Source organism: Mus caroli, unplaced genomic scaffold (genome assembly GCF_978045245.1).
Source record: "Mus caroli unplaced genomic scaffold, Mus_caroli_1 scaffold_1, whole genome shotgun sequence".
Classification (NCBI taxonomy): Eukaryota; Metazoa; Chordata; class Mammalia; order Rodentia; family Muridae; genus Mus; species Mus caroli.
Genome location: NW_028227256.1, coordinates 117,829,969 through 117,854,875, shown reverse-complemented (window position 1 = coordinate 117,854,875; position 24,907 = coordinate 117,829,969). Strand labels below are relative to the sequence as shown.

The window sequence follows — 24,907 nt, the reverse complement described above, 5'->3', positions numbered from 1 at the left end:
AACAGTGCTTTGCTGAGGATGGGGCTTGGGACACGAAAGGAGTTAAAACTTAAGTGAAAAGTTGTTTGCGGGTGGTGTTAACTATGTCGTTGGGTGAAATAGATACCCTGAAGTGTTTACTGTTTTGTAGGATTGGTGAGGAAATTCTTGGAGAAAGAGCAAATTGAGTTGACTGTTGGGACACTGATGTTGGCTGGTTTCAGTAACCACAGCAATGAAAGACAGTCTCCAGTTCTGGGTTAAAACAAAACAAAACAAAACAAACAAGGCTTCGATGCGGAGCTTCCTGAACTCTGCCCCCCCCCCCTTCCCCGCCCTAGCTTTGGGGTTTGGCCCAGATAGTGAACCACTGAACGAAAATGAATAAAGGGGTGTCCCCTGTTAATTAATGACCTGCGGGGGGGAAAACAATGACTGATGTTTTCTTCCTCCATCCTTTTTTCTGGATTTGTAACCGCTGATATTACTTGGTTTCGTAGTATTCAGCTCGCATCTCTTATGAAATGACCAATCTATGAGTCGTTTTGTATTCGGGGAAATTTGATGCTTTTAAAACTGATAATTGTGTTTTAGATAGAGATACTGAAAAGGAAAAAATAAAGGACAGTTCAGTAAAAACAGTGTTTTTATTGTTTGTGGAAAATTATCACCAAGCAGTAGATAACATTTTTTAAGGACTAAGCTTTCTGTGCTTTCTGTTTAAAGCAGTGCGCTGTGTGACTGTTGCTTGTTTAATCGTTTCTGTGTTTGGGTTTTAATGTGGGGAGAGAAGAGCGTCGGTGTCCTGAGGAAATGCACTTTTTCTTCCTAGAGCTTCTAAGCACCTTTTGAGAGTCATATCTGTGTGATTTTATTTAAGGAGGGTTAAAGCATGTCATGGAGTTGTGGTTTTGTCGTGCTGATGCGCATTCTGTTTTGTAATGAACACAGCATGTGTTAAAAAGGGGGGGGGTTGGTAGTAATTTAACATTTTTATTTGTTAATGTATCTAACCCAGTCTCAGAAGAGAGATTCATCTGAGAATGCAAACTTACCAATGTGACACTAGTCACTGAAAAATAAATAATCCTGTTTGCTTGCAACTAAATGGTTAAGTTACTCGATTTACCAGGTGTGGTGGTGCACGATGGATATCCTAGTGCTTGGGAAGTAGAGGCAGGAGAATCTTATCATAAGTTCACCATCATTCTTGACTATATATTGAGTTTGAGGTCAACGACCTAGACAAAAAAACAAACAAAAAACAAAAGAAGCCTAAATTCCAGCTAGTTCTTAAGTTACTATATTTCACTTCTATACATTTCTCAAATGCTTACCTGAAAGCATTATCTTGATGGTGAACATAAACATAAACATTGATTTACTTGTGCTCTAGAATTACTTAGGCCTCTCTTCTATCTAAAGGTAACGATATGAATCCATTATCATTATTAAGTCACATGGGGTAGTATTTTTTCAGCTTTGATAATTTGTCACTGATCTAGTAGCTAAACTATGCAAACTGTTTTTCTGTGTTCATTCATGCACTTTATGGAAACTGTAGATCAGGGCTCAAGGTAGAATACTTACTGCATGTCCTCTTGTCAAGTGTTCTCTTAAATTGTAGAAAGCATTGTTTTGGAATTAGTAGTTCATGAGGACATTAAAAATAGTTTCCTGCAGGGCGGTGGTGGTGCACACCTTTAATTCCAACTCTTGGGAGGCAGAGACAGGCGGATTTCTGAATTCGAGGCCAGCCTGGTCTACAAAGTGAGTTCCAGGACAGCCAGGGATATACAGAGAAACCCTGTCTCAGAAAAAACAAAAACAAAAACAAAAAGAAAAAAGTTTCCTATGTGATACCTATGATGTTTGTGTGGTGTTTGTGCAGAGAGGTGGAAGGAACTCTGTTTATGGAGACAAAGTGGTTGGCCCAGACATGGCTGCCTGTTAGGTTGATTGGCCACCTTGGAAAGTTAAGCCAGGTTTGGAGGCTCAAGTCTAATCCCCACACTCTGGAGAACAAGGAAGGAGAATCAAGAGATTTGAGGCCAGCCCTGACTACATAAGTGAAATCCTGTTTCAAACAGAAAAAGAAAAGGACATATTAGCCTATCTGATTTCATACAATGGAATTAAAAACACTTGCCTATTTATTACCATTGACTCATTAGGAGCCATTGAGGTATTATGCTTAAAATATATATACTTTTTATGATCTAAGTTTTTCAATAAGATTAAAAATTTTGGAGAACCTAATTTCATTTTTATATAAGAATAATACTTAAAATATAGGTATATTTGTTTCAAAAAACTGTTAATAGCCAAAGAATCTTTAAAATAAATTATGCTGTATTTGTTCCCAGAGCCTCTAGCATACCCCACACTCCTAGCTAATGCTGAGATTATAAGTGTGCTTTTAAATTTTTATTTAAAAATTTTTAATTTGCTATGACTGGTCATCAGTGGTGGTGCAGGGAAGAGGGGGGGGGGGGGCTTTCATGAGACAGCACACATGTGGAAACAAGAGGACAACTTTGAGAAGTTAAATCTTTCCACTTTGGGATTCTGGGATTTGGCTCAGGCTGTCAGGCTTGTATCACAAGCTCCTTTACCCTCTGAGCCATCTCCCCAGCCCATAAAACATAGTTTTCTCTGAAAAGAAACTTCACTGTTGTCTAGGAGGTAATGAATACTTCCCTGGAACTGCCTATGTGTTTGACCAACCAGATTATTGTACGTGTTTACACGTTAAGAGGACCCAGAAATCACTTCTCCCAGCCCAGATCTAGTTTTCTGTTTTGTTTTGAGTCAGTGTCTCATGTATCCTTGGCTAGCTTTGAACTTACTGTGTAGCTAAAGACAGCCTTGAATTCCAGATCTTCCTGTCTCCACCTCCTACGTGCTGGGATTATATCTCTGTTCCACTGTAGTAGTTCTTTCTTGATCTTGTTAATTCATCTGCAGACTGTGTGTGTGACACTATAAAAGTGACTGCGAGAACTGTTAGGTTGATTGGGCCGGCCTGCATCCGTCCATCCCTCCGTCCATCCCTCTCTCCCTTTCTCCCTCTCTCCCTGTCTTCCTTCTTCTGCCCCCCTTCCCTCCTTCTCTTTCTCCCTCCTTTTTCTCCCTCCCTCCCTCCTTCCCTCCCTCCCTCCCTCCCTCCCTCCTTCCCGCCCTCCCTCCCTCCCTCCCTTCCTCCTCTTCTTCCTCCTCTTCCTCCTCCTCCTCTACATTTTCCTCCTCCTCCTCCAAATTCTCCTCCTCCTCCTCCTCGTTTTTGTTTTCTGACAGGGTCTCAGTAGCCCAGGCTGGTTTGAAATTCACTGTGTAGCCCAATCTGACCTCGAGTTTGGGGTGCGTCCATTCAGCAGGGTTGGGTCGCCACACCTCATCTGATATGATGGCTCACTGTTGACTTTGGATACTGGAGAGTTTTGAGTACGTGTGTGAACTCTGAAAAAAACCGCACACATACACATTTTTGTTTTTCCTTTGCATGAAGCTCAAATACAGCCCGGAATAGATGGTCTCCTGGCTCCCTTCCAGTCCTAAAATTTTAGGACATTGATGTGAAATTTTGTAGCCTTTATTTTTGTCCCTGGTAATTATATATCATTGTGCTATGATATAACCACACTTAGTCTTTTGGTTCTGCTTCAAATAAACATGAAACAAATGCTGTGTTATTTTTAAAGTAAACTTGTGGGGGTGAAGTGGGAAACAGAAGAAGGGCTGCCAGGAAAGGTCGAATAAACAGCAGTGGGAGAAAACACAAATAAACAGCCCAAAATGTCTGCAGTAGACCAGCAGAGTGAGAAGAGAAGTCTCCAGCAGTCAGCAGCTCCATTGGAGGACAGAACTCCCCCCAGGGCATTTGGAAATTATGTGGCTACAATTTGGGGCATCACAAGTGGGGGAGGTCTGCATTTAGTGGGCAGGAGCCAGAGATGCTAAATAATGCCATGCTCAGAACAGTTTCCACCAGCAAGGGATCCTCTGACCTGAATGCCAAGGCTTCTCTGACAGGTTCTGACCAGTTATCTCAGGAGGTAGGTAAGACCAGCTAATTAAAGTTATTTATCCTTCTAAAAATACTATTGAACTAAAGGTATATGTTGCTGTTAATTCTGCTTTGGAAAAATTCACATCCAGAGCAAGTGGTTTCTTGACTCTTACTCATGCTCTGTGGAGGGGTAGGGTGGCTGTGCCTATATAGAGTAAAGGAAGCAGGTTTGCTGTTGGTCTCATGCAGTATGTAAGGGAGCCATGTGAGGTATTTTGTTTGTTTGCTTGTTGCTATTTTATACTTTAAAGCATTTTTTCACACTGATGTAGTATATTTATATTTTTATTCCACAGGGCTGGGAAATGGGTCAGTGAGTAAAAATCAAACCCTGGGTTTGGTTCTTAGCACTACACAAACCTGATTTGGTAGCACATATAATCTCAGCTCTAGGAGTAAGGAGTACATTTAGAATGGGTGGTGGAGGTGGGAGGATCTGAAGTTTAAGACCAACCTTGACCAGCTTGTGAAACCCTGTCTTAAAAAAGAAAAACCTGTTGTTTAAGTGTTCATTAAGTGGCATTGAAAATTATGGGTTTTCATATTTCATAATAGCTATTTCTTTAAAAGTTTCTTACTACATCTATTTATTCTGTGTATCTGTGTGTCTATGTGTGTACGTGCACTTGTAGGCATGCACATGCCACACTATGTGTGTAGAGCCCACAGGACAATGTGCAGGAGCTGAGTCTTTGCATCTACTGTATGGGTCCTGGGAATCTAACTCAAGTCATCAGCCTTGGTGGCAAGCCCCTTTATCTACTGAGCTGTCTTGATGGGCCCATATGGCTATGGACCATATGTAAGCACTGTTCTGAAAATAGACATTGAGTTTTGTTGTAAAATTTTCATTTAAGGTAGTTTGAAAAGTACACACTTAAAAGGCATGATTAAATGACTAAGTTCCAGATTTGCCTTTCTAAGGACTGCTGAGCCAGAGAGTTTGATCCTAGAAGAATGAACCTGGCTTAAGCTATGTGGAGCAACTACTCCTGTGGGCTAAGCAGGAAGCTTGCTTCATGGAGAGATACAATAGAGATCTAATGGTGAATAAGACGGACATAAAAAGTTTATATCCTATAAAGCAGCTCTACAGAGAATTACAAGCTAGCTATTAGAGGTTCTGTCTGTGTGAGATGGCTCAGCGGGTAAAGCTAAGTGTGACAACCCGAGTTTGAGCCCCCAGGACCCACAATGGTGGAAGGTGAGAACTGACTTCCATTAATTGTCCTCTGACCACCACACGTGCATTGCGGCAAGCTGGCCCACTCGCATATACATATAAAATGAACTTCATTCAGGTAAAATGTTTGAGGATTCACAAGCCATGTCCCTTAGTTACTGACTTACAGAGATGCCCAGGATATTGTGAAGCAGTTGTGTAGATGTAGTGTAGTTGAGTAAGACAAAACTAAATGACAGAAGAGACGCCTACTTGATATTTTCATATTTCAAACCTGTTAGTATGCATTGGGAACAAGGACCTGGCATTTTGAGAAACTTACCATCATGATGAGAGCAAGGGATTTGATTCAAGCCATGCCTCTTGCTAGGTGCATAGACGTGACCTTTGCTTGTTTCACTTGTAATACACTTAGCTCTCAGGGTCATTGCTGTTATTATCAGTGTCATTATTTCAGTTTTTGAGACAGTATCATTATACAGCCCAGGCTGGTCTTGAATTCAGTACCTTCCTGCTTAGACCTTCAAAGTGCTGGGATTACAGATATGCACTACCACACCATCCTGTTAGTGATATTTTGAGGGTTAAATGAGTTGCCCATGTCAAGTGCTTGGATTATTACATGCAAAGGCTTGTCACTTATCTTTAACACACACCAAGGATTGCTGCACTAGCTGGTTAATTTGTATTACTGCAAGGAAATACTGAAAGCAGGCTAACTTTGTAAAGAAAACAAGTTTACTTTATTTAGCACTCTGGAGAGTCAAGGGTGTCAGTAGTTAGCATCATCTGTGCTCTGCTGAGGACCTTAGTGGATGGCATGAGTGTGCTTGAGAGGGTCAGATTGCATTACCAGATAGGGAACAAAAGGGTCTGGGATCCCACAGTCTCTTCCCTCCCAGGACATTGCCCCCAACTAGCCTAAGAAATTCTGTTGGTGTGTGTGCCTGTCTCCTCCCTTTTGAAAGATGTTTTATAGCCCAGGTTGGCCTCCAGCTTTCTGTGTAATTGAGGGTGACCGTTAAAAAAAAAGGGAAAAAATAAAAGAAAATATACTGAATGTCTTTTATGGTGACTCAAAATTACTCTAGCAAATGTCTCATACATATTGACTCTGTTCAACCAATATTAAGGATGTACCCCAAGAACTAGTTAATTTTTAGCTGATTCAAATCTGGAAGTTAACTTTTCCCCTTTTTCAGATATGAACGTTATAGGATTGCTATCTCAAAAAAACCCATAAACCCATAATTTTAAAAATACTTGTTAAGGTCATCCTATGACACATAATCTCAAGAGTAGGGATTTTCTCTAGGTATGGAAATTCTATTGTTTAATACAATGTGTCCAACGGAATGGACCCCATTTCATATGGTTATAACTTGAACTCAATCAACTCAGCAGGTTGTAGTTATTATATTTATGTACTGATAACAAGTACACATGTATGTGACAATAATAATTGAGTAAAATAGGCCATGAGTTTGAGAGGGACAAATGGGAAGGAGACCTTGAAGGAGATGTAATGGAGTCAGACATATTAAGGGTTAAAAATCAATGTTGGTTCAATTCAGAGTTACTAATGATGCCCTACGTTTAAAACTGATAAACGGGAGTGGGTGGGTTGGGGAGCAGGGTGGGGGAGTATAGGGGACTTTGGGGATAGCATTTGAAATGTAAATGAAGAAAATATCTAATAAAAATGCCTTAAAAATTAAATTCTTGATCATTGTTATAAGCATGTACCCCCACATAACCCCACCTTCGCCTCTGGGTTAGATCCTACCTCTTCCCAATCTCATCTCCCAACAAGAGTGAGCCCTAAACTGACAACACAGCAGTCTCTTGGGGAGATCCTAGCTGGAGCCCAGCAGTCGGCTTAGTTAGAGGAGTGAATGAACCCCCAGGCTGCCCCTTAAAGGTGGTCACTGGGTTGTGCTGCATTCTCTTGGTGCTTTTCTTCTGCTTCCCCTACTGGCACAGCAGCATAGTGCATGCCAGAGGTAGACAGTGGGATCTGCCTTAGTCCTCCAATGTGGTTTTGTGACAGAGCTAGACCAGCCAGAGAGCCTGAAGGATCCTCCTGTCTCTCCCTCTTCATCCCTGGCATCCCAGATGCTTGTCAGCACACCTGGATTTTTTATATAAGGGCTTAGATCAGATCCAGGTCCACGGACCTGTGCTGTAAGCACTTTATCACTGAGCTTTCATCGCAGACCCTATTGTTGACAACCCTCTCTTTTTTAAAGATTTGTGTGTGTTTTATATTTATGATTGTTTTGCCTCCATATTTGTATGTGTATCACATGCATGCCTGGTGTCCACAGAGCCCAGAAGATGGCATCACTCCCCTAGAACTGGAGCTAGAGGCGTGTGTGAGCTGTCATGTGGGGGCTGGGAACCTAGGTCCTCTGCATGACCTCTTACTGCTGAGCCACCTCTCTAGCTCTAGATGAGGTCTCTTAAGTCACTTGTTGTATCCTAGTAGATACACATGCAACATTTTTTTTACAACATGCATATAAAGACTCCTTTAAAGGATTTTCTTAATTAAGTAAATAATTTAAATAAATTAGTGAACACATTTATTGTTTCATTCTGTTTCCGCTTAACTAGTACTGAAGTGTGAAAACGTGTGCAGTCCTGTATCAGACCCAGGCTGATTCTTTATTTTTATCTCTTGTAGGATTTCTGGTAGGTCCCACGTTCAGACAAGATGTACCATTGAAACATTGGTCTGCTTCACTTCACAGTTCACCTTTTCCACTGGGAAGCCACATTTTGTTTTACGGCTTAGGCCTACTGAACTTATGAAACCATGGCGGAAGGAGAGACGGAGTCACCTCGGCCTAAAAAGTGTGGCCCATACATTTCCTCTGTCACCAGCCAGAGTGTGAACGTGGTGATCCGCGGGGTGGTACTCTTCTTCATTGGAGTGTTCCTGGCATTAGTGTTGAACTTGCTTCAGATTCAGAGAAACGTGACACTTTTCCCACCAGATGTGATCACGAGCATCTTTTCATCTGCCTGGTGGGTACCACCATGCTGCGGCACAGCCTCAGGTATGCGCAAGGCAGTTCTGTGTCGCTTACACGTGAATGAGGTATTGCTTAAGTAACAATGTGTGTGTGTGTGTGTGTGTGTGTGTGCACGCACGCGCATGCGTACACACATGCGTGGCTGCACATGTGGGTGGTGTGCATGAACGTATGTATGTCTGCACGTTGAGGCCAGAGGTCAATGTTGGTTGTCTTCCTCAATTATTCTCTAAATTGTTTTTTGAGACAATCTCTCACTAAACCTGGGTAGACTGACTGGGTAGACTAGCTGGCTATTGAGCTCCAGGGACTGCCTGTCTTCACCTCCCTAGCACTGGGGTTACAGGCGTGTGTCACCGTAGTGACTCTATAATAGATGCTAAGGATCTGGCTTGAGGTCTTCATGCTTTTGTGGGAAGCACTTTACCCCCTCACTGAGGATATAAAATTAAATAGAGTGCAGTGGACCTCTGTGAGTGAAGTTTGATGTTCTTGGCCTGTGCATGCAGTCACATAGTGTGTCCTGCTCCCCCACGGTGGCATTTCTGTCATACCCAGGCACTAACCTCATTCCTTTGTATCCCAGCTTCAGGCTGCAGTGGCTCTGCTTTCTGTCCTCCAGGCTTATCTCTGCTTGCTCTGTTGTCCTTGGAGTCAACCAGTAGGTACTCTCGGTGCCTGATTCCTGAACCTTTTCAACTGAGCCATAAAGCCAATTCTCTTAGGGGTGAAGCATTTAACATCTCTAAGTTATTTTGATAATATTCACTGCTGTTTAACATTTTTATATAAGCAAACACAAACTTAATAAGTAGAATAATTTTATTCAAGTTGAGAATTTGATGTTGTATTTTTAGATTTTTGTGTATGCTTTTATCCTTGCTGCCTGGTTTTTAAATGTAGCAGAAGAATAGTAAATACTGGAAGACATCAATGAGGTAGACTGTCTTAGCTTAAAATCCTAGTAGTCTTCCTAGAATGACTTTGACCATTCTCAGGAATGGTTAAGTGAAACATGTCCTGATGTTCAAATGACGGTGAGCTTCTATAATGGACAGCTCTTTAGTTGTATCTAATGCCAAGGTCAGTGGGTCAACCGTGCTTTATATAACAAGTAATAGAAGGTAGTCATAGCCATGTGGGAGAAGATGATTGTAATTCTGACTGTGTATGCTTAGTGTACATGAATGCTTTATGACACACATGGGTACTTTTGTCCTACATCCTAGAGCTAGAGGTTGCAGGCATGTCTGTCCAAAGCTGAGGTTGACTTGTAGGATATCTTCAAGTAATTTTGTGAAACCTGCTGAACAATGATGTAACCCTGCTACATGAACAGATGGATATTCTTGCAGTCAGGAAGGGAAGTCATCACTGCCTGGTTTCCCCGGGTTATCATTCTCTAAGAAGTGGTCCAGATAGACAATAGAACTTGTAGCTTATTCTTTGCTCTATCTGCAAATTTACTTGTATTTTCCTTTACTTAAACTCAGAAGACGATACATTCCCAGTAGCTACTAGCTCTTTTTCCCTCTCCAAGATGTAGCTTAGTCTGCATCCCCCTGACTTAAGTTTCTTAGACCTATCAGCTATCCACACCAGGGTCTCCAGGTTCATCACTTTACTGTAAAGAAACAGGAGTCACCTGTCCCTAGGAAGCCAGTGGCTTCTTGAGGCATTGCTGGGGAAGTCTCACAAGTTTCTTTGGATTATTCTCCCTTTTTCTTCTCTTCCTCCTTTTTTCTTTTTCCAAGAGAATATTTTGGGGGGGATTTCTGTATTTTTTTTAATTAAAATATGTTTGGTTTTCCCATTCTCTATCCTTGCCTTACTCTCTCAGTTTCATGACCCCTATTTTTTTTTTTAGATTATTTCTCTCTCTCTCTCTCTCTCCCTCTCTCCCTCCCTCCCTCCCTCCCTCTACTCTCTAAATATAGAAACACAACCTGTTTTGTCCACATGTATTTGTATATGTATATATTTCAAGTAAACACAAGATTTGTATTAACTGTTTGAGAATTTCATATGAAATTAACTGTATGAGAATTTTGTTGTTTGTTTGTTTGTTTGTTTGTTTTGAGATAGGATCCCACTGTGTAACTCTGGCCTGGAACACATACTATAGACCAGGTTGGCCAAAACTCTTCAAAGATCCACCTTCCTTCACTTCCTGAGTGCTGAGAGTAAAGACCTGTGCTCCCATAGCCATCACATCTAGTACATTTTGTTTATATTCACTTCTTACTCCTGCCTTATCCCCTCCCACATCCCAGCTTCATATTCTTACTCTTGACCCCTCTTTTGTAATCTCACAGAGTCCAAGTACAATTTGTGCTTCCTATATACCAATCCATTGGATAGTGGCTGACCTGCTTGGGGCCACATGCTTAAAGAAAACTGATTCTCTCTCTCTCAGCTGTCAGTAACTCTTCAACTAGGGAAACTGTTTCCTGCTCTGTGCTGGACCATTGACAGGCTTCTTCATATGCAGGCGGCGGCAGCTGTTGTGAGTTCACTAGTATAACAGCCCTGTAATGCCCAAAAGATAGTCTCATCAGGATCCTCCCTGACCATTGGTGCTCATAGTCTTTCTATCCTGACTTCTTTGATAGTTCCTAAGCCTTGGCGTGAGGGACTGTGACATAGATGCCCCATTTGTGGCTGAGCAGTCTACAGACACTCTCTCTTTTTTGTGTTAACTGCCATCTACTGCACAAAGAAACCTCTCCAATGAGAAGTGACAGCTCTACTAGTCTATGGCTATAGTGATGAAGGTTTACAGGGTAGCTTGATAAGATGTCCACTTAGCAAAATAATAGTAGTAGGTTCAGCCCTGGGGCTTGTGAACTCACCAGCTCTGTGTTCTGGAGAGTCCCCAAGGAGCCTTTATCAATTATATCCTCCTATTGTCTTGTTATAATTAAGAAATAAAATAATGCATGCCATGAGGCCTCCAACTCACTCTGTAGGTGAGACTAGCCTTGAACTTCTGATTGTCCTGCTTTCATTTCCTGGGTACTGGGACTAGAGGTTTAACATTACCAGCTCTAAAGAATAAATACTTCAAAAGACAATTTCTGTATTGTGGGTAAAAGAAGTAGAGAAGTTACCTCAAAAATCACACAGATAGGTAAGCCTGAGAAGGTCATTTAAAGGATCCTGCTAGTTAAACAGTTCTCACCTCTTTCTTGGAGAGGTCTCTGTCCTTCCTTGTTCCCACCGTCCAAGGTGAGCCTACAGAGTTTACACTGGTCTATTGGTGTCTTGGCCCCAATTCCCTGGGCTTAGAGATTTTTCCTACCTTGATTTTGACTGACACCACTTGTCTGTGTTCTGTTGAACTCTCTGGGATATAAGAATGATTGTCTCTGACACAATGTGGTGGCGTGGTTTTCCTGATTCACTACCATGCTCAGGGTTAAAGCCTTCTTGTGACATTTTGTAATACTCTGACTCTTTCTGGACCCCAAGTTCCCCTTCATGTCGAGCCTTAGAGTGTCCTGGTAATGCTGCTGGTTTCTGGATGTACCTTAGTCCTTCAGTCCTTAGTCCTCCCTCTGCTGTGAGATTGTTTCCTCCCTTCTGCCTGCAGGGTCACTTGTATGGAAACTTTCTAGACAGCCCAACACCTTATTTCTCCTCATGTGCAGGAACAGAGTAAGAACCCCTCCATATCCAGTCAGGACTTAACAGCATTCAGTAGTGTCCGTCACTTTGCCATGGAAACACATCCTCTTGTTTATTAGTGTGTACATGTCTGTGCCCACGTGTGTCTGTGTGTTGGTGCACGCACACGTGCCAGAGGACAAGTTCAACTGCTACATCTCAGATGCCATCTACCTTGGTGCTGGTGGTGGTGGCATTATTTTGTCTTTGAGACAGTCTTTCACTGGCATGGAACTCACCAAGTAGGGTAGGCTGGGCTGGCCAGCAAACCCCAGGAAGCTGCTTCATAGTACAAAGGGGTTTCAAGTGTACACCACCGTGCCTGCTGCGTGTGTGCATGTGTGCGTGTGTGTGTGTGTGTGTGTGTGTGTGTGTGTGTGTGTGAATAGATTCTGAAGATCAGACTCAGATCCTTGGGCTTACACAGCAAGCACATTACAAACTCAGCCATCTCCCTAGCCCTCTTTAAATCCCCAGGAAATAATCAAGAGCCAGATACATTATAGGGCTTAAGTAGTTGCTGAATGAAATCATGACCTGCCTCTGTTGTAGTCTTCCATGGAAGTGTGTCTTGCTGAGTACTGTGTTTTTTTTTCAGCCCCCCTTGTTGCTAGATGCCTAATTTAACTGTTCCTTTCCTGCCTCACTGCACTGAGCACAGTATCCTGAGAGAGTGATGGCTTACTACCAGTGCTTCACAAACCCCCTTTGTCTTCAGTCTTGGCAGACTGTTACTGGGAATCACTTAAAGACATCAGAAGACATGTGATTTTACATCTGAGAACCATCTGATTAGGCAGGATTGTATTTGCATATGATTTTACACAGCATGATTTTAAGTCTCTTGTTTTTAAAAAAAAAAAGGTGCAGAGAGAGAAGAGGAAGCCCAGACATACTCCACTGAGCTCTCAGACAGTGGAGCCTCACTGTGCTGTGTATACTCCTATCAGACTCTGCCATGCCTTTATTTAAAGGAAAGAAAGAAAGACATGTAATGGGAAGTGACAAGCTTTCCCAAATCCTTCCTCAGTGAGCAGCTGAGCACCGTGCATACTCAACAGATTGGGGTTTTTATTGGCAAATCCCAGGGTTGGCAGCATGGCCATTTAAATTCCTTCTTTGTGTTTTCACTTTCCCTTCTCAGTTGTCTCTCACTTGCGTAGTCAGTCTTACTGATTTACACCTTTGCACATACATGCCAGCATCTCTGCGTGATAATTCTTTACCAGTGGCATCAGCTGCTGAGGAAGACTGACTTGCAATACCTGTTCTGGTTGCATTTTCACTCAAGCACAGGCAAACAGGAGCAGGATGACATGGGGTTGAGGATAAATTAATTGATACATAGGTAGATAATAGATGATAATAGGTAGGTAGTAGATGGGAGGATGGTAGATGACAGGTAGGTAGGTGCATCAATATCACTATTCATCTATGTATGTGTATGTGTTTATTATACAGAGAATTGGGGAATGACAAATGAGCTGTTTTGTGACAGCCCTTGAGGAAAAAATATCATTTAGACATGTTTCAATTATTAGGCACGCTTGTCATTTTAATCATGTAGAACTTTGAAATTCTGTCATTTAAACCAATGGGATTTTTCATTAGTGTGTTTTAAACAGGACCATAATGTAGGTTTTCTTTGTGTGTGTACATGTGCCTATTGGTGGTATGCAGAGGCCTAAGGATGCCCTGGGTTGTCCCTCCTCAGATACACCCCACCTTAGATTTTCTTGTTTCGGTTTGCACTCCGTTCTTCGGGCTTGCAAGGCAAGTATTTCACAAACTGAGCCATCACCTAGGCCCTGAAATTTGCAATTTTTAGCAGCCATTGGATCTCTACATTGCTGTGATTTGTCACTGGTCTCAGGATGGTCTGTGAGCCATCAATACTCACCAAAGCTGAGGTAAAAAGAACGCAGTGCTCCAATCTCATTTCTAGGTGAAAGGAGCCAGGTTGTCTCTTCTGCATGCTGTTCCATTGCTCTGTGTGCCTGTGCTTTCTAATACTAATTACTTTCCAGTTTTCCTTTTCCTTTTACCTTTTTAATTTTACATTTTAAATTTTTAAAAGGATGTGTGCTTTTGTGGAGAGATGGTGCAACAGTTAAGAGTGTTTAATGCTCTTTTAGAGGACCTGACCTGAGTTTGTTTCCCTGCATCCATACTGGGTGGCTTCCCCCCTTCTCCTGTACTTCTGGAGATCCTATGCTTCTAGCCTCTGTGGGCACCCAAATGCACATGCACATACTAGCAGGCACACGTGCATATGTAGACACAAATTTAACAAATAATCGTTACCAAATCAAAAAATGTTCTTGTGGCTTGGGAGATAGGTCAGTCAGTGCAGTGCTTGCCTTGTTAGCATTTGGTTTGACCCCTCAGAACTCACATTCAAAACAAAGGAAAGGGAAGAAAAGCGGGAAGGGCTGGGAGAAAGAAAACCGCTAGATAGGGTGGTGCCTGCATGTAATTCAGTGCAGACGAGGTGGCTGCAGCTGGGGCTCTGGGGCTTACTGGGCTGCCAACCCAGCCTACTTGGTGAGTTCCAGGTCAGTGAGAGATCCTGTTTCAGACAACAAGGTAGGTGGTGGCTGAGCAATGACACCCTGGCTTTTTCTTTGGTTTCTACATGGCTTCGTGAACACATTCAGAAACATGCACAAAATATACACATAAATTTCTTGTCTTTGTTATTAACTAAGTTATGGATAGACTGAGAATGGTTTAGATCTTAGTCATGGATATCTTGCTAGTCAAGAATGTTGTTTCTCAAACCAAGAGCTGTCCACTGAGATGACATTTTCTTACCTTTTAACAGCAAATTTACATGTTATCTGTAAATTTGTTTTTAAGACAGTGGTCTGACTATGTGTTAAGTAGACTAAGATGACCTTGAACTCCGTGATCTTCTTGCTTTTTCCTCCAGTGCTAGGGATAAAGGTGTGCACTGCCATGCCTAGCAAATTTGTAATTCTCACCATATCCTTTCTCCTTTCTGTGTGTACAAAGAGCCGTACCTGAGAGGTCTGTGAGAAGATGAGGTGGACAGCAGAGTCAGGAGATTGCTGGGCACAGACAGGAAGCCAGGCAGGGCTGATCTGCATCACATGATGGTCAGGACCTTGGGAGCCTAGTGCAGAGGGGACAAGGTTGAGTGAGCTCACAAGTCTACCCTCTGGCTTCTCTTTAGATCCTATGTGTTTATAGCATATTTAAGTACTGTGTTGTTTGAGGAGAACATACTGTGGACTGCGTTGGGGCTTTCGGGTCTCTAAGGTACTGTTAGGAACTACGTGAGTTAGTGTCTCTGGCTCCTTATGAGTCACTCCTCAGTGTGTGTTGCCTGTAGAGTGCTGCAGCTTCTTCACAGCTTTCTGCAGTGTGCTGCCACTCTCGGTTCCCTTGGAAGGTAAGTTTAAAGATGCAGTGGTGGCCAGTCATCTGGGTAAGTCTCCCTGTTGGAAGAATCTAGAAAGCAGTGGCTGTGGTGATTGTGTAACTTACTGGCTGCCAGTGCAGTGCCGCCGATGACTTACTTTTTTTATTCTTTCCACAGCTGTGATTGGGCTGTTGTACCCCTGCATTGACAGGCATCTAGGAGAACCTCATAAATTTAAGAGAGAGTGGTCCAGTGTCATGCGCTGCGTGGCGGTGTTCGTGGGTATAAATCATGCCAGTGCTGTATCCTTTCTGAAACATGCGGTAACAAGGCAGCCTACAACCTCTCTGCCATCAACTCTGATGGTCTCACTCAGTCTAAATGTTGGCCCAGTTGCTGAGATACCAGGGCAGCAATTGTGAGCTTAGAGTAGGGGTAGATATGCTGGTTTTCAGTCCTGTGGTAACACTCTGCTCCTTAGGCCATTAAATTCCTTACATGTAATTTTGTTAACTCAAAAATTGAATTTTCAAAGCCCCTTCTCCTCATTTCTTTCCTTTCTTCATTTAGGGTTTGCAGGTAAAGACCCTGGTAGTTTTAGGTACTCTTTTAAAAGTCTGTTTTGAAAGAAGTTATATTGTCATTTATTGGTTATAGTCAGCACCAAGAAGCACCCCCCCATACACATACACACACACACCTGTTTATAATATAGGCTCTTACTGTGCTAGCTAACTCCAACTGGTCTTGACTTTAGACCCTTCTGCTCCAGTACTCTGAGTGTGTTTTGTTTGTGGTTGGTTGTTTCTTTGGGTTTTTGTTTTAACACTTCTGGTTTTTAATTTTCATTTTGAAACATGTGATCAACTTGCTAAACATCTGTCAATGCAGTCTGGATTCTTACACTTTATATTGAGCCTCTCACCTGACCTCTGATCTGCCTTTGTTTCTTTTTAATAATTTTTATTGAGTTTGTTCTTTATTGAGTTTCATACACTTTGTATACAGCACACTCTGATCACTATGGCTATCTTTTCTCCTCTCTACAAGTCCTTTTCCCACATCCTTGACTTTTTCACGCTGTTTGTTTGTTTATGTGTTTGGAGATCCACTGAGTTCCGGGATCGCCTGTATGGCAGTACGCTTGAGAGTAGTCACTGGAGCTTGGTAGGCTCCTCAGTGCAGACACCTCTGGAAAGGACGATTGTCTCTTTCTCACAGTCTGCCAGTACCCAGAGTGGAGGCCAGACTCCACCTGAGCCTCTTTCCATCCGTGATTGACTATCACTAGGTCCCCTGTAGGCAGACAACCTTTGAGATTCTTTCTGCATTCGCTGTGTCATGTCCAGAAGACAGTATTTACTGCCCTTGTCATTGTCAGGCTCTTTACATCCTTTCCATGTCCTCTTCCTCAATGACCTTTGAACCTTAGAGGGAGTAGTGTAGATGTCTGTGTAGGAATGAGCATTCAGTCATCCCTGGTTCCGGGCACTTTGAGAGCCATCTGTTCTGTATTTACCCCCCAATTCATTTCATTGCAAAAAGAGGCTTCTGTGATTAAGGATGGGGACAGCAGATTAGTGTTTACCTATAGGTATAAATGCAAATATTTAGAAGACAGCACGGCACTGTGACAGTTAGCTAAACTAATGTCAACTCTAGGACCTAAGTCCTCCATAGCCTTGGGTTTTTTACTGTGTTTACAGTGCCAAATATGAATTCTCTCTTGAACTGAGTTTGGAATCTAAGCAGACAATAGTTAGTACCCTTATTACAGCGATACCACGAGTGCAGCTGTGCACAAATCTTGCCTGGCAGGTTGGTATTGTACATTGTAGGGCTCACAGCTTGGTAGGACCCTTTTCTCCCCCAGCATCTGGTGTAACACCTTCAGCTTTATGACAGCCAGCAAAGAGATGCTTCCAACTGAGTTGTACTTTGATTTTTATTTACCTTGCCACCAAGCAAAATATATGTTCTCTTCAGCAATAAAGTCTTATTACCAATTAGTTCTAGTAGGTAACCGAAAGGAATAGCAAGAGGAGCACAGCTCAGAAGGAAGTATCTTACACTGGGGTACTTATGCTGGAAAGCATCTAGCACTGGGATTTTCATTTAGCAGCCCTTGGTTCTTGGGACCAGCATTATCCAGAAATGCAGGTATCTCCCTGCTAATTTAGTCTCTCTCTAACTTTAGTTTTTAAATCGTCTTATAAAGTACTAAGCTTCTGTGTGACTGTTCCCTACAGTTTTCCTTCCTTGCCTCCCAGCTCTTCTGTGGGTACTCGGATCATAAACCGAGTCCTCCTACTTGCTGCATGCAATCCCATTCCCCACTGGGCTGTCTCCACAGTCTCACTGTTTGTCTTTTTAGGTGGAGGAGTTTAAATAGCCCTTTCTAGAATTTTAAATGCGGGTTTGGCTTTATTCATTTTTATCCCTTATTTCTAAGAGAACTACTTAAACATTGTAATCTTAGCTGCCACATCCATCCTTTAAGGAAAACCTAAACTGTTTACAAAATGTATAGTAAACATTTTTCATATTTGCCTGATATAACTCTCTCCTGAGAGGCTCTGCCAGTGCCTCACAAATTCAGAGGTGGATGCTCACAGCCATCCATTGTACTGAGCCCCCAATGTACACTGTAGGGTCCCCAATGAAGGAGCTAGAGAAAGGATGCAAGGAGCTGAAGGGGTTTGCAGTCCTATAGGAAGAACAACAATATGAATTAGCCAGTACCCCCAGAGCTCCCAGGGACTAAACCACTAACCAAAGAGCACACATATGGTGGGACTCATGGTTCCAAGCTGCATATGCAGCAGAAGATGGCCTAGTCAGACATCAATGGGAAGAGAGGTCCTTTGTTCTATGAAGGCTCTGTGCCCCAGTGTGAGGGAATGCCAGGGCCAGGAAACAGGAATGGGTGGGTTGGTGAGCAGGGGGAGCGGGGAGGGGATAGAAGGAGGGTGTTTTTTGGAGGGGAAACCAGGAAAGGGGATAACATTTGAAATGTAAATAAAGAAAATATCCAATTAAAAAAAGGGAAAAATTAATAATAAAGATTATCAGCAGGGCAGTGGTGGCTCACGTCTTTAATCCCAGCACTTGGGAGGCAGAGGCAGGGGAATTTCCAAGTTCGAGGCCAGCTTGGTCTACAAAGTGAGTTCCAGGACAGCTAGGGATACACAAAAAAACCCTGTCTCAATAAATAAATAAATAAATAAATAAATAAATAAATAAATAAAATTATCAAAGAAAAAAAAAGTTAGGTAGAGTTTGGAAAACTACAAGATACAGCCTCTGAAATTGATGTACTTGACTTATTTACCCTAGAAGCCTCCTTCCTGTGCTAAATTATTTAGTTAGCAGAGAAGGACCCTATTAGGATTGTATCCCATCATCCATTTATTTGAATGTCTCTTGCACAAAGGAATCAGTGCTCAGAACCCTGTGTTTCGGAGTATATATATAAGGATAGCCAAAAAAAGAGAGAAACTTGCTCAGATGAACTGTTAGTTTCTTGCTAAATCAGCCACTCACAAGAACTGATCTCTTTGCTTGCTTGCTTTTTGAGACAGTGTTTGTCTGTGTAGCCCTGGCTTTCCTAGAATTCACTATGCAGGCCAGGCTGGCCACAAATGCCAAAAGATCCACTTGCCTTTGCCTGAGAGTGCTAAGATCAAAGGTATGCACAACTATGCCCAGCTTTTAAAACTGATCTTAAGAGAGTAGCATACTGGGGGGGGGGGGGGGCGCTAGAGAGATGGCTCAGGGGTTAAGAGCACTGACTGTTCTTCTGGAGGTCCTGAGTTCAAATCCCAGCAACCACATGGTGGCTCACAACCATCTGTAATGAGATTAGATGCCCTCTTCTGGTGTGTTTGAAGTCAGCTACAGTGTACTCATATACATAAAATACATAAATAAAACCTTTAAAAAAATTAAAAGGAGAGAAACATACAGCAGTCCCCGATGCCAAGGATTCAGCTAGCGGGGGGTTGTATGCTTTAGTGAGAATGTGGTAATGGTGGTAGTGGTGGGGAAAGTGGAGTATCACTGGAATCAGGAAATGACTTCATGGGCAGAGACAGGAGAGATTGCTGAGGTTCTGGCAAGGCCAGCGAGTCTGCTCAGGTCAGCCAAGGTGGAGCCTCTGGGGTATAGAAAATGTCCTTTTAATGACACTCAGAATTAACTTTCTTAGTGTAATCCTCTAGCAAGAAGAAAAAAAATCAGAAAATTGAATTTGTAAGGCTTCATTCTGCTCAGAGATTTTTGAGCAAAAGGGGCTATACATTTGTGAATAGACTTAAGTGGGTGCCAGAAATAAAATATCTTCAGAGCAAAGTGCCCTGCTAGAAAGTCACAGGCACCAGAAGAGCTTGGCAGGGGGGAGATAATGTTCACTTCAAGGCTTTATCCTCAACAAATTAAAACTAGAGCAGTTGACATAATAGAAAGGGATGCTATGTCCTTGGTCCTCTTGTTCTGAACTGCATTATTATAAAATGTGTCTGTCAGTAAATCACATAGCCAATGTGCTACCCTGTTAAATAGCTGTCAGCTCTTCTATTTCCAAGTTCCTGTATGATTTTCAAGTAATTGTAAACCTTTTTGAGAAGTATTATTGGTTTTCTTTTCTTCCATCCTTCCTTCCTTTCTTAATTTTCTAATTTCTTTCTTCCTTTCTCTTCTCTTCTCTTTTCTTTTTTTCTTTTCTTTTCTTTTTTCTTTTCTTTTCTTTTCTTTTCTTTTCTTTTCTTTTCTTTTCTTTCCTTTCCTTTCCTTTCCTTTCCTTTTCTTTTCTTTCTTCCCTTCCTTCCTCCTTCCTTCCTTCCTTCCTTCCTTCCTTCCTTCCTTCCTTCCTTTCCCCCTTTCCCCCTTCCCCCCTTTTCCCCTTTCCTCCTTCCTTCCTTTCTTTCTTTTACCCCCAAAGGTTTGTTCTTTTCTTCAGATAGCAATACTATCTGAAGTGTACGTTCTAAAGAGTACTCTAGACTTTATAATGAGGAATGTGTATAGCCTATTTTTTTCCCATATTGGTTACAAGAAGGTAGGCTCTGTTAATTAATGCCCTCTGTGTTTGGCATTTAAACATAGTTTTATTTGTACCTAATGTTGTATGTTGTGTTAGAAGGTTGAGGACATTCCAGCAGGAACAGATTGTCTCGTTTTAGAGAAGTGAATTGTTGGTGTCACTGGCTTCCTTGTTTCTGATGGCTCCTTAGCACTGGTCTCAGAAAGTAGACTTCGACAACAACTTCCAGTTTTCCCTCACACTGGCTGCACTGTCAGTAGGACTGTGGTGGACTTTTGACAGATCTAGAAGTGGTTTTGGCCTTGGTGTTGGAATTGCTTTCTTAGCAACCGTTGTCACCCAACTGTTAGTCTACAATGGTGTTTATCAGTAAGTATTGTCCTTGTCACCTGGTTATTCTGTAAATCAGCAATAACTGCATTCAGAACCGAGGGTCGCAGTGGGTTTAGCAGGTTTAATATACAGACTCACTTACCTTCATTATGCTTGCCTTGAGTACCCTTGCCCTAGCTCTGTGGGTTATTAAAATATTTCTATTATTCTAGATACACATCTCCAGATTTTCTCTATGTCCGTTCTTGGTTGCCATGTATATTTTTTGCTGGAGGCATAACGATGGGAAACATTGGTCGTCAACTGGCAATGGTAAGCTGAGGCCATGCAGTGTGTGAGTTGCATGACAAAGTGGCCATCACTCAAGGGAAAGCATTGGCAAAAGTAGTGTTCTGTGACCTGTCCTTTGCACTTTAATTGAAATAAGTCATTAGGATGAATTTAATCTGAGGAATATTAATACTTGAGGAACAACTGGAGAGAAAAGGAAAAATAGGTTATGGGTAGGATGGTAGAATTTGTTGACCATATTTGATACTTGACTTTTGTTGTTTTGTTTTTATTGGTTTACACTTTTCTGTTCTACAAACAAAGGACTTTTTTTTTCTTGAGACTAGCTCTCAAGTAGCCCATCTGTCCTTGAACTCACTGCGTAGCCTAGGATGCCCTTGAGTTTTTGGTCTTCCTGCTTCTTCCTCAAGTGCTGAGATTGTAGGCCTTGCACCACTACACCGGGTTATGTGGTACTGGGGATTGAACCCTGGTTTTCTTCATACCCTCAGCCCCTAGGAAAAGAACAATGTTTAAAATGAAAAGGGCATAATATACATCATACATTTTGGTAGCTATTCTTTTAGAATATTGTTTTAATTATTATCCTTCATATTGTTACATACAGTGATTTGAAATAATGATTGAAATTCAGGTTTGTCCTAAGTTCATGGCTTGCCCTTGGCTGATCTTGGAGCACAAAAGAAACACACTGTGCTTATTATATATGCTATATTATATCATACCAGCTGTTGTTGCTTGCAGTGTGGAAATGGTTCTCTTTTTTGCTATCTTCCATTGTTGTCTTCACTTTCAGAATGCCATTATATAACTCTTGGTTCTTTGAGGAATAAAGTAAACACATACTGAAACATTCATTTTTAGAGCTTTTTAATTTGTTTGAAAGTTGCAATTCACAAGAGATTAATATGTTAACTTTTCGACCTTTTAATCTTTGCAGTATGAATGTAAAGTTATTGCTGAAAAATCTCATCAAGAATGAAGGGCAGACGTCTTAGCTGTTCTATGGAAGCCCTGGGAAAGCACCGTGGGTATGAGAAGTTCACCAACGGAGGACGCAGTTTTCCCTTGATTGTGTATGTGTATGGTGTGTGTGTGTGTGTGTGTGTGTATGTGTGTGTGTGACACACATGTTTTTGCAGTCTGTGATTGCTTCTGTAAATCAGTTACCAACCTTTCGGTATTTGATTTCAATAAATGTAAGATATCTGTGCACTACATGAAAGATATGTTTATGAGTACACGAAATTTCTAAGTTTTTTGAACATAGCATACATTATATCACAATGTCAATGTGCCAAACTTGTTGTTACTGACACAGAGAATAAGAATGCTTTGAACAATTTAGAAATTTACTGAAAGAGAAAAAGAAAGCTAAAAACAAAGCAAACAGAAAGCAAATGTGTAGCTGGCCGTTCCCTCTCACCGGCTGGTGTGCCTTTTCCCGTTTCTAATCAGCTGTGTTCATCACAGTACCCACATACGTGTTGTCTCTGTTGCTATCGTTTCAGAGTTTGAGTCTTATTATATGGTACTCATGAACTTCCATAGAATGGTTTTAAGTCTGCATTGTTATAGGGACCCAAAGAATACTTCCCGATTTCTTCAGAAGGATGTGTGATGGACAGAGGTGGTTATCAACATCACCCTGCTTTGAGTCTACATTTGGAAAAAAAATAAATGACTAAAATTAGGGGCTTTGTTTAGATGAATATGCTTGGGAATACTGTGTAGCCCTCTCTCTGCCACAGAAGCCAAAGTGATATTAATTGTCATTTGCTACTGAAGCTCACGGCTTCAGTACATGGATGAATAAGGAACACAGGCAGATCAAGGTGACAGGTCATACAGAACCTATTGGATTCTAGAAAGCAGGCCATGTGACTGAGCACCTATAGAGGGCCTGAGTGTGTGGCCTTCATCAGTGCAGTCGGAAGATGCTGGAACCTGCCTCCCTGTGTGCTGATGTCTATTACAAGGTCTGTCCTTGGAGAGTGTATGGAGGCACACTTCCCGCTAACAATGCCTGCCATGTATTTATAGGTTAGGTATATCAGCTGACTCTCCCTCGCTTTGCATTTCTGAAATTGTTAATTGTCTGGCACACAAGGGTAAATTCTTCTGACTACTGTGGTGTGGGTGTGCTTCTGTTTTAAGTGTGAGAGAAAATGTATTCATGTGTCTGTGTGTGCATGTGCCCATGCTTTCCTATAGTGTCAGGTAGACATTTTAATTTCTTTTAAAGCAGTGCTGTCAGACTGAAGTCTTGTACACTGGAGTGTAATGTGCTTTGTGTTCTCAGGCGGAGAGTGTGAACATCCCAAGAGTACTCCATACGCAATATGTATACACAAGCCTAATGGTAGTAGTGGTGACCACACTACTCTATTTATTATTCTGTCTTTCAGATGTTATTCATTTAGAACAAATAAGGTATATTTTTAGAATCAAATTTGTAAACACTATAAAATCTTTAATAAGTTATAAGGTCTATGATATGTTTACTTTGAAAATTGCTGTTGAAAGCAAGATGTATTAAATATGTAATTATCACCATGTGTTAGTCATTTTTATTCATGATAAATATTAGGACATTGTACTTGTCTTAGTTTGGGTTTTTCTGCTGTGAACAGACACCATGACCAAGGCAACTCGTATAAAGGACATTTAATTGGAACTGTCTTACAGGTTCAGAGGTTCAGTCCATTATCATCAAGGCATGGCACCGATCAGGAAGGCATAGTGCAAGACAAGCTTAGAGTTCTACATCTTCATTTGAAGGTTGCTAGGAGAAGACTAGCTTCCAGACAGCTAGGATGAGGGTCTCAAAGCCCATGGCCACAATGACACACTTCCTCCAACAAGTCCACACCTCCAAATAGTGCCACTCTGTAGGTCAAGCATATTCAAACCAACACAGTAGCATATGTTAATCTTACAAAATTAATATAGGTAGTTGGATGTGCTAAGAAATGATGAAAGAAACCTCAGCAAGTCCATTGGGATAGAATGATTATCAAATAAATATTATAATTTTAAACAAGAAAAGGTAATTCTAGCAAAAATAGTTTTTTAAACAAGAAAAGGTAATTCTAGCAAAAATAGTTTTTTAAACAAGAAAAGGTAATTCTAGCAAAAATAGTTTTTTATATTTTGAACCATAAATGTTTCTGCACTTAGGAATATAACAAAATGATGAACATTGTCAACCACGTGTTTTGTTCTCATTATTTGAACTTGTAGGAATTTGGACCTTTAAAATTGAGACTAAATTCTGAGAAACAATGAGATTCCCTAGTTAGAGTCCTCCTGATACTTCACAAAGTGGATTTTCTCCTACCTTTTCCTGGCTTCTGAGGGTCCAGCTCAGGTTGTCTGGCTGTGAGCTAGCTATCTCACCAGCCCTCTGCTCACTGTCTGCTTTAATCTGTTACTTCACACTGAGCCCTTCCACACCGAAATCAGGGGAGCTCTGAGTGATGTGGACATTTCATATATCTTGTCTTACTAAGTCAGATACAGGTCAATCAAACAAAATATTTCTGTGCTTGTTTGCCTCATTTTCCTGCAGTATATGTTTTGCATAGGGCAATGTGCTGATGCCTTGAGTAGTAGGTGCTGAGCCCCACGTGTCTGGAAAAGCCCTTACCAGGCTTTGGAATTCTGGGCCCACCTTTAACTCCTTTCTGCTTTGGTGCTTGTGTGTTTGGGAGTGTGCCAGTGTGTGCCACAGCAGATGTGTGAGTTCAGGAGACCACTTACAGGAATTGCTTATTTACTTCTACCATGTGGATCCCAGAGATCAGACTCAGGTGTCAGCCTTGCTGGCAAACAGATTTACCTCACTGAGTCATGTCACTGGCCTCTCTCTGGAGTTTTTCTTTTGGTTTTTTGAGACAAGGTTTCTCTGATTAGCCCGGGC

General features: G+C 41.7%; 1 protein-coding gene across 3 annotated transcripts in view; it reads left to right on the top strand.

The window, feature by feature from the left end:
* The window catches only part of Insig2 (insulin induced gene 2), a 29,127-nt gene extending 5,586 nt beyond the window's left edge, over window positions 1-23,541 (top strand). For 2 of the 3 annotated variants that reach the window (XM_085840603.1, XM_021149934.3), the window contains exons 2-5: window positions 15,498-15,622; window positions 20,564-20,730; window positions 20,907-21,006; window positions 21,926-23,541. In XM_085840603.1, the coding sequence (XP_085696729.1) occupies window positions 15,578-15,622; window positions 20,564-20,730; window positions 20,907-21,006; window positions 21,926-21,967 (354 nt within the window). In that variant the 5' untranslated portion in view covers window positions 15,498-15,577 and the 3' untranslated portion in view covers window positions 21,968-23,541. Of the gene's footprint in view, window positions 1-7,917; window positions 8,294-15,497; window positions 15,623-20,563; window positions 20,731-20,906; window positions 21,007-21,925 lie in introns of all 3 variants that reach the window. The other variant, XM_021150000.3, reaches the window with a different exon arrangement.
* Window positions 23,542-24,907: the final 1,366 nt, after the last annotated feature.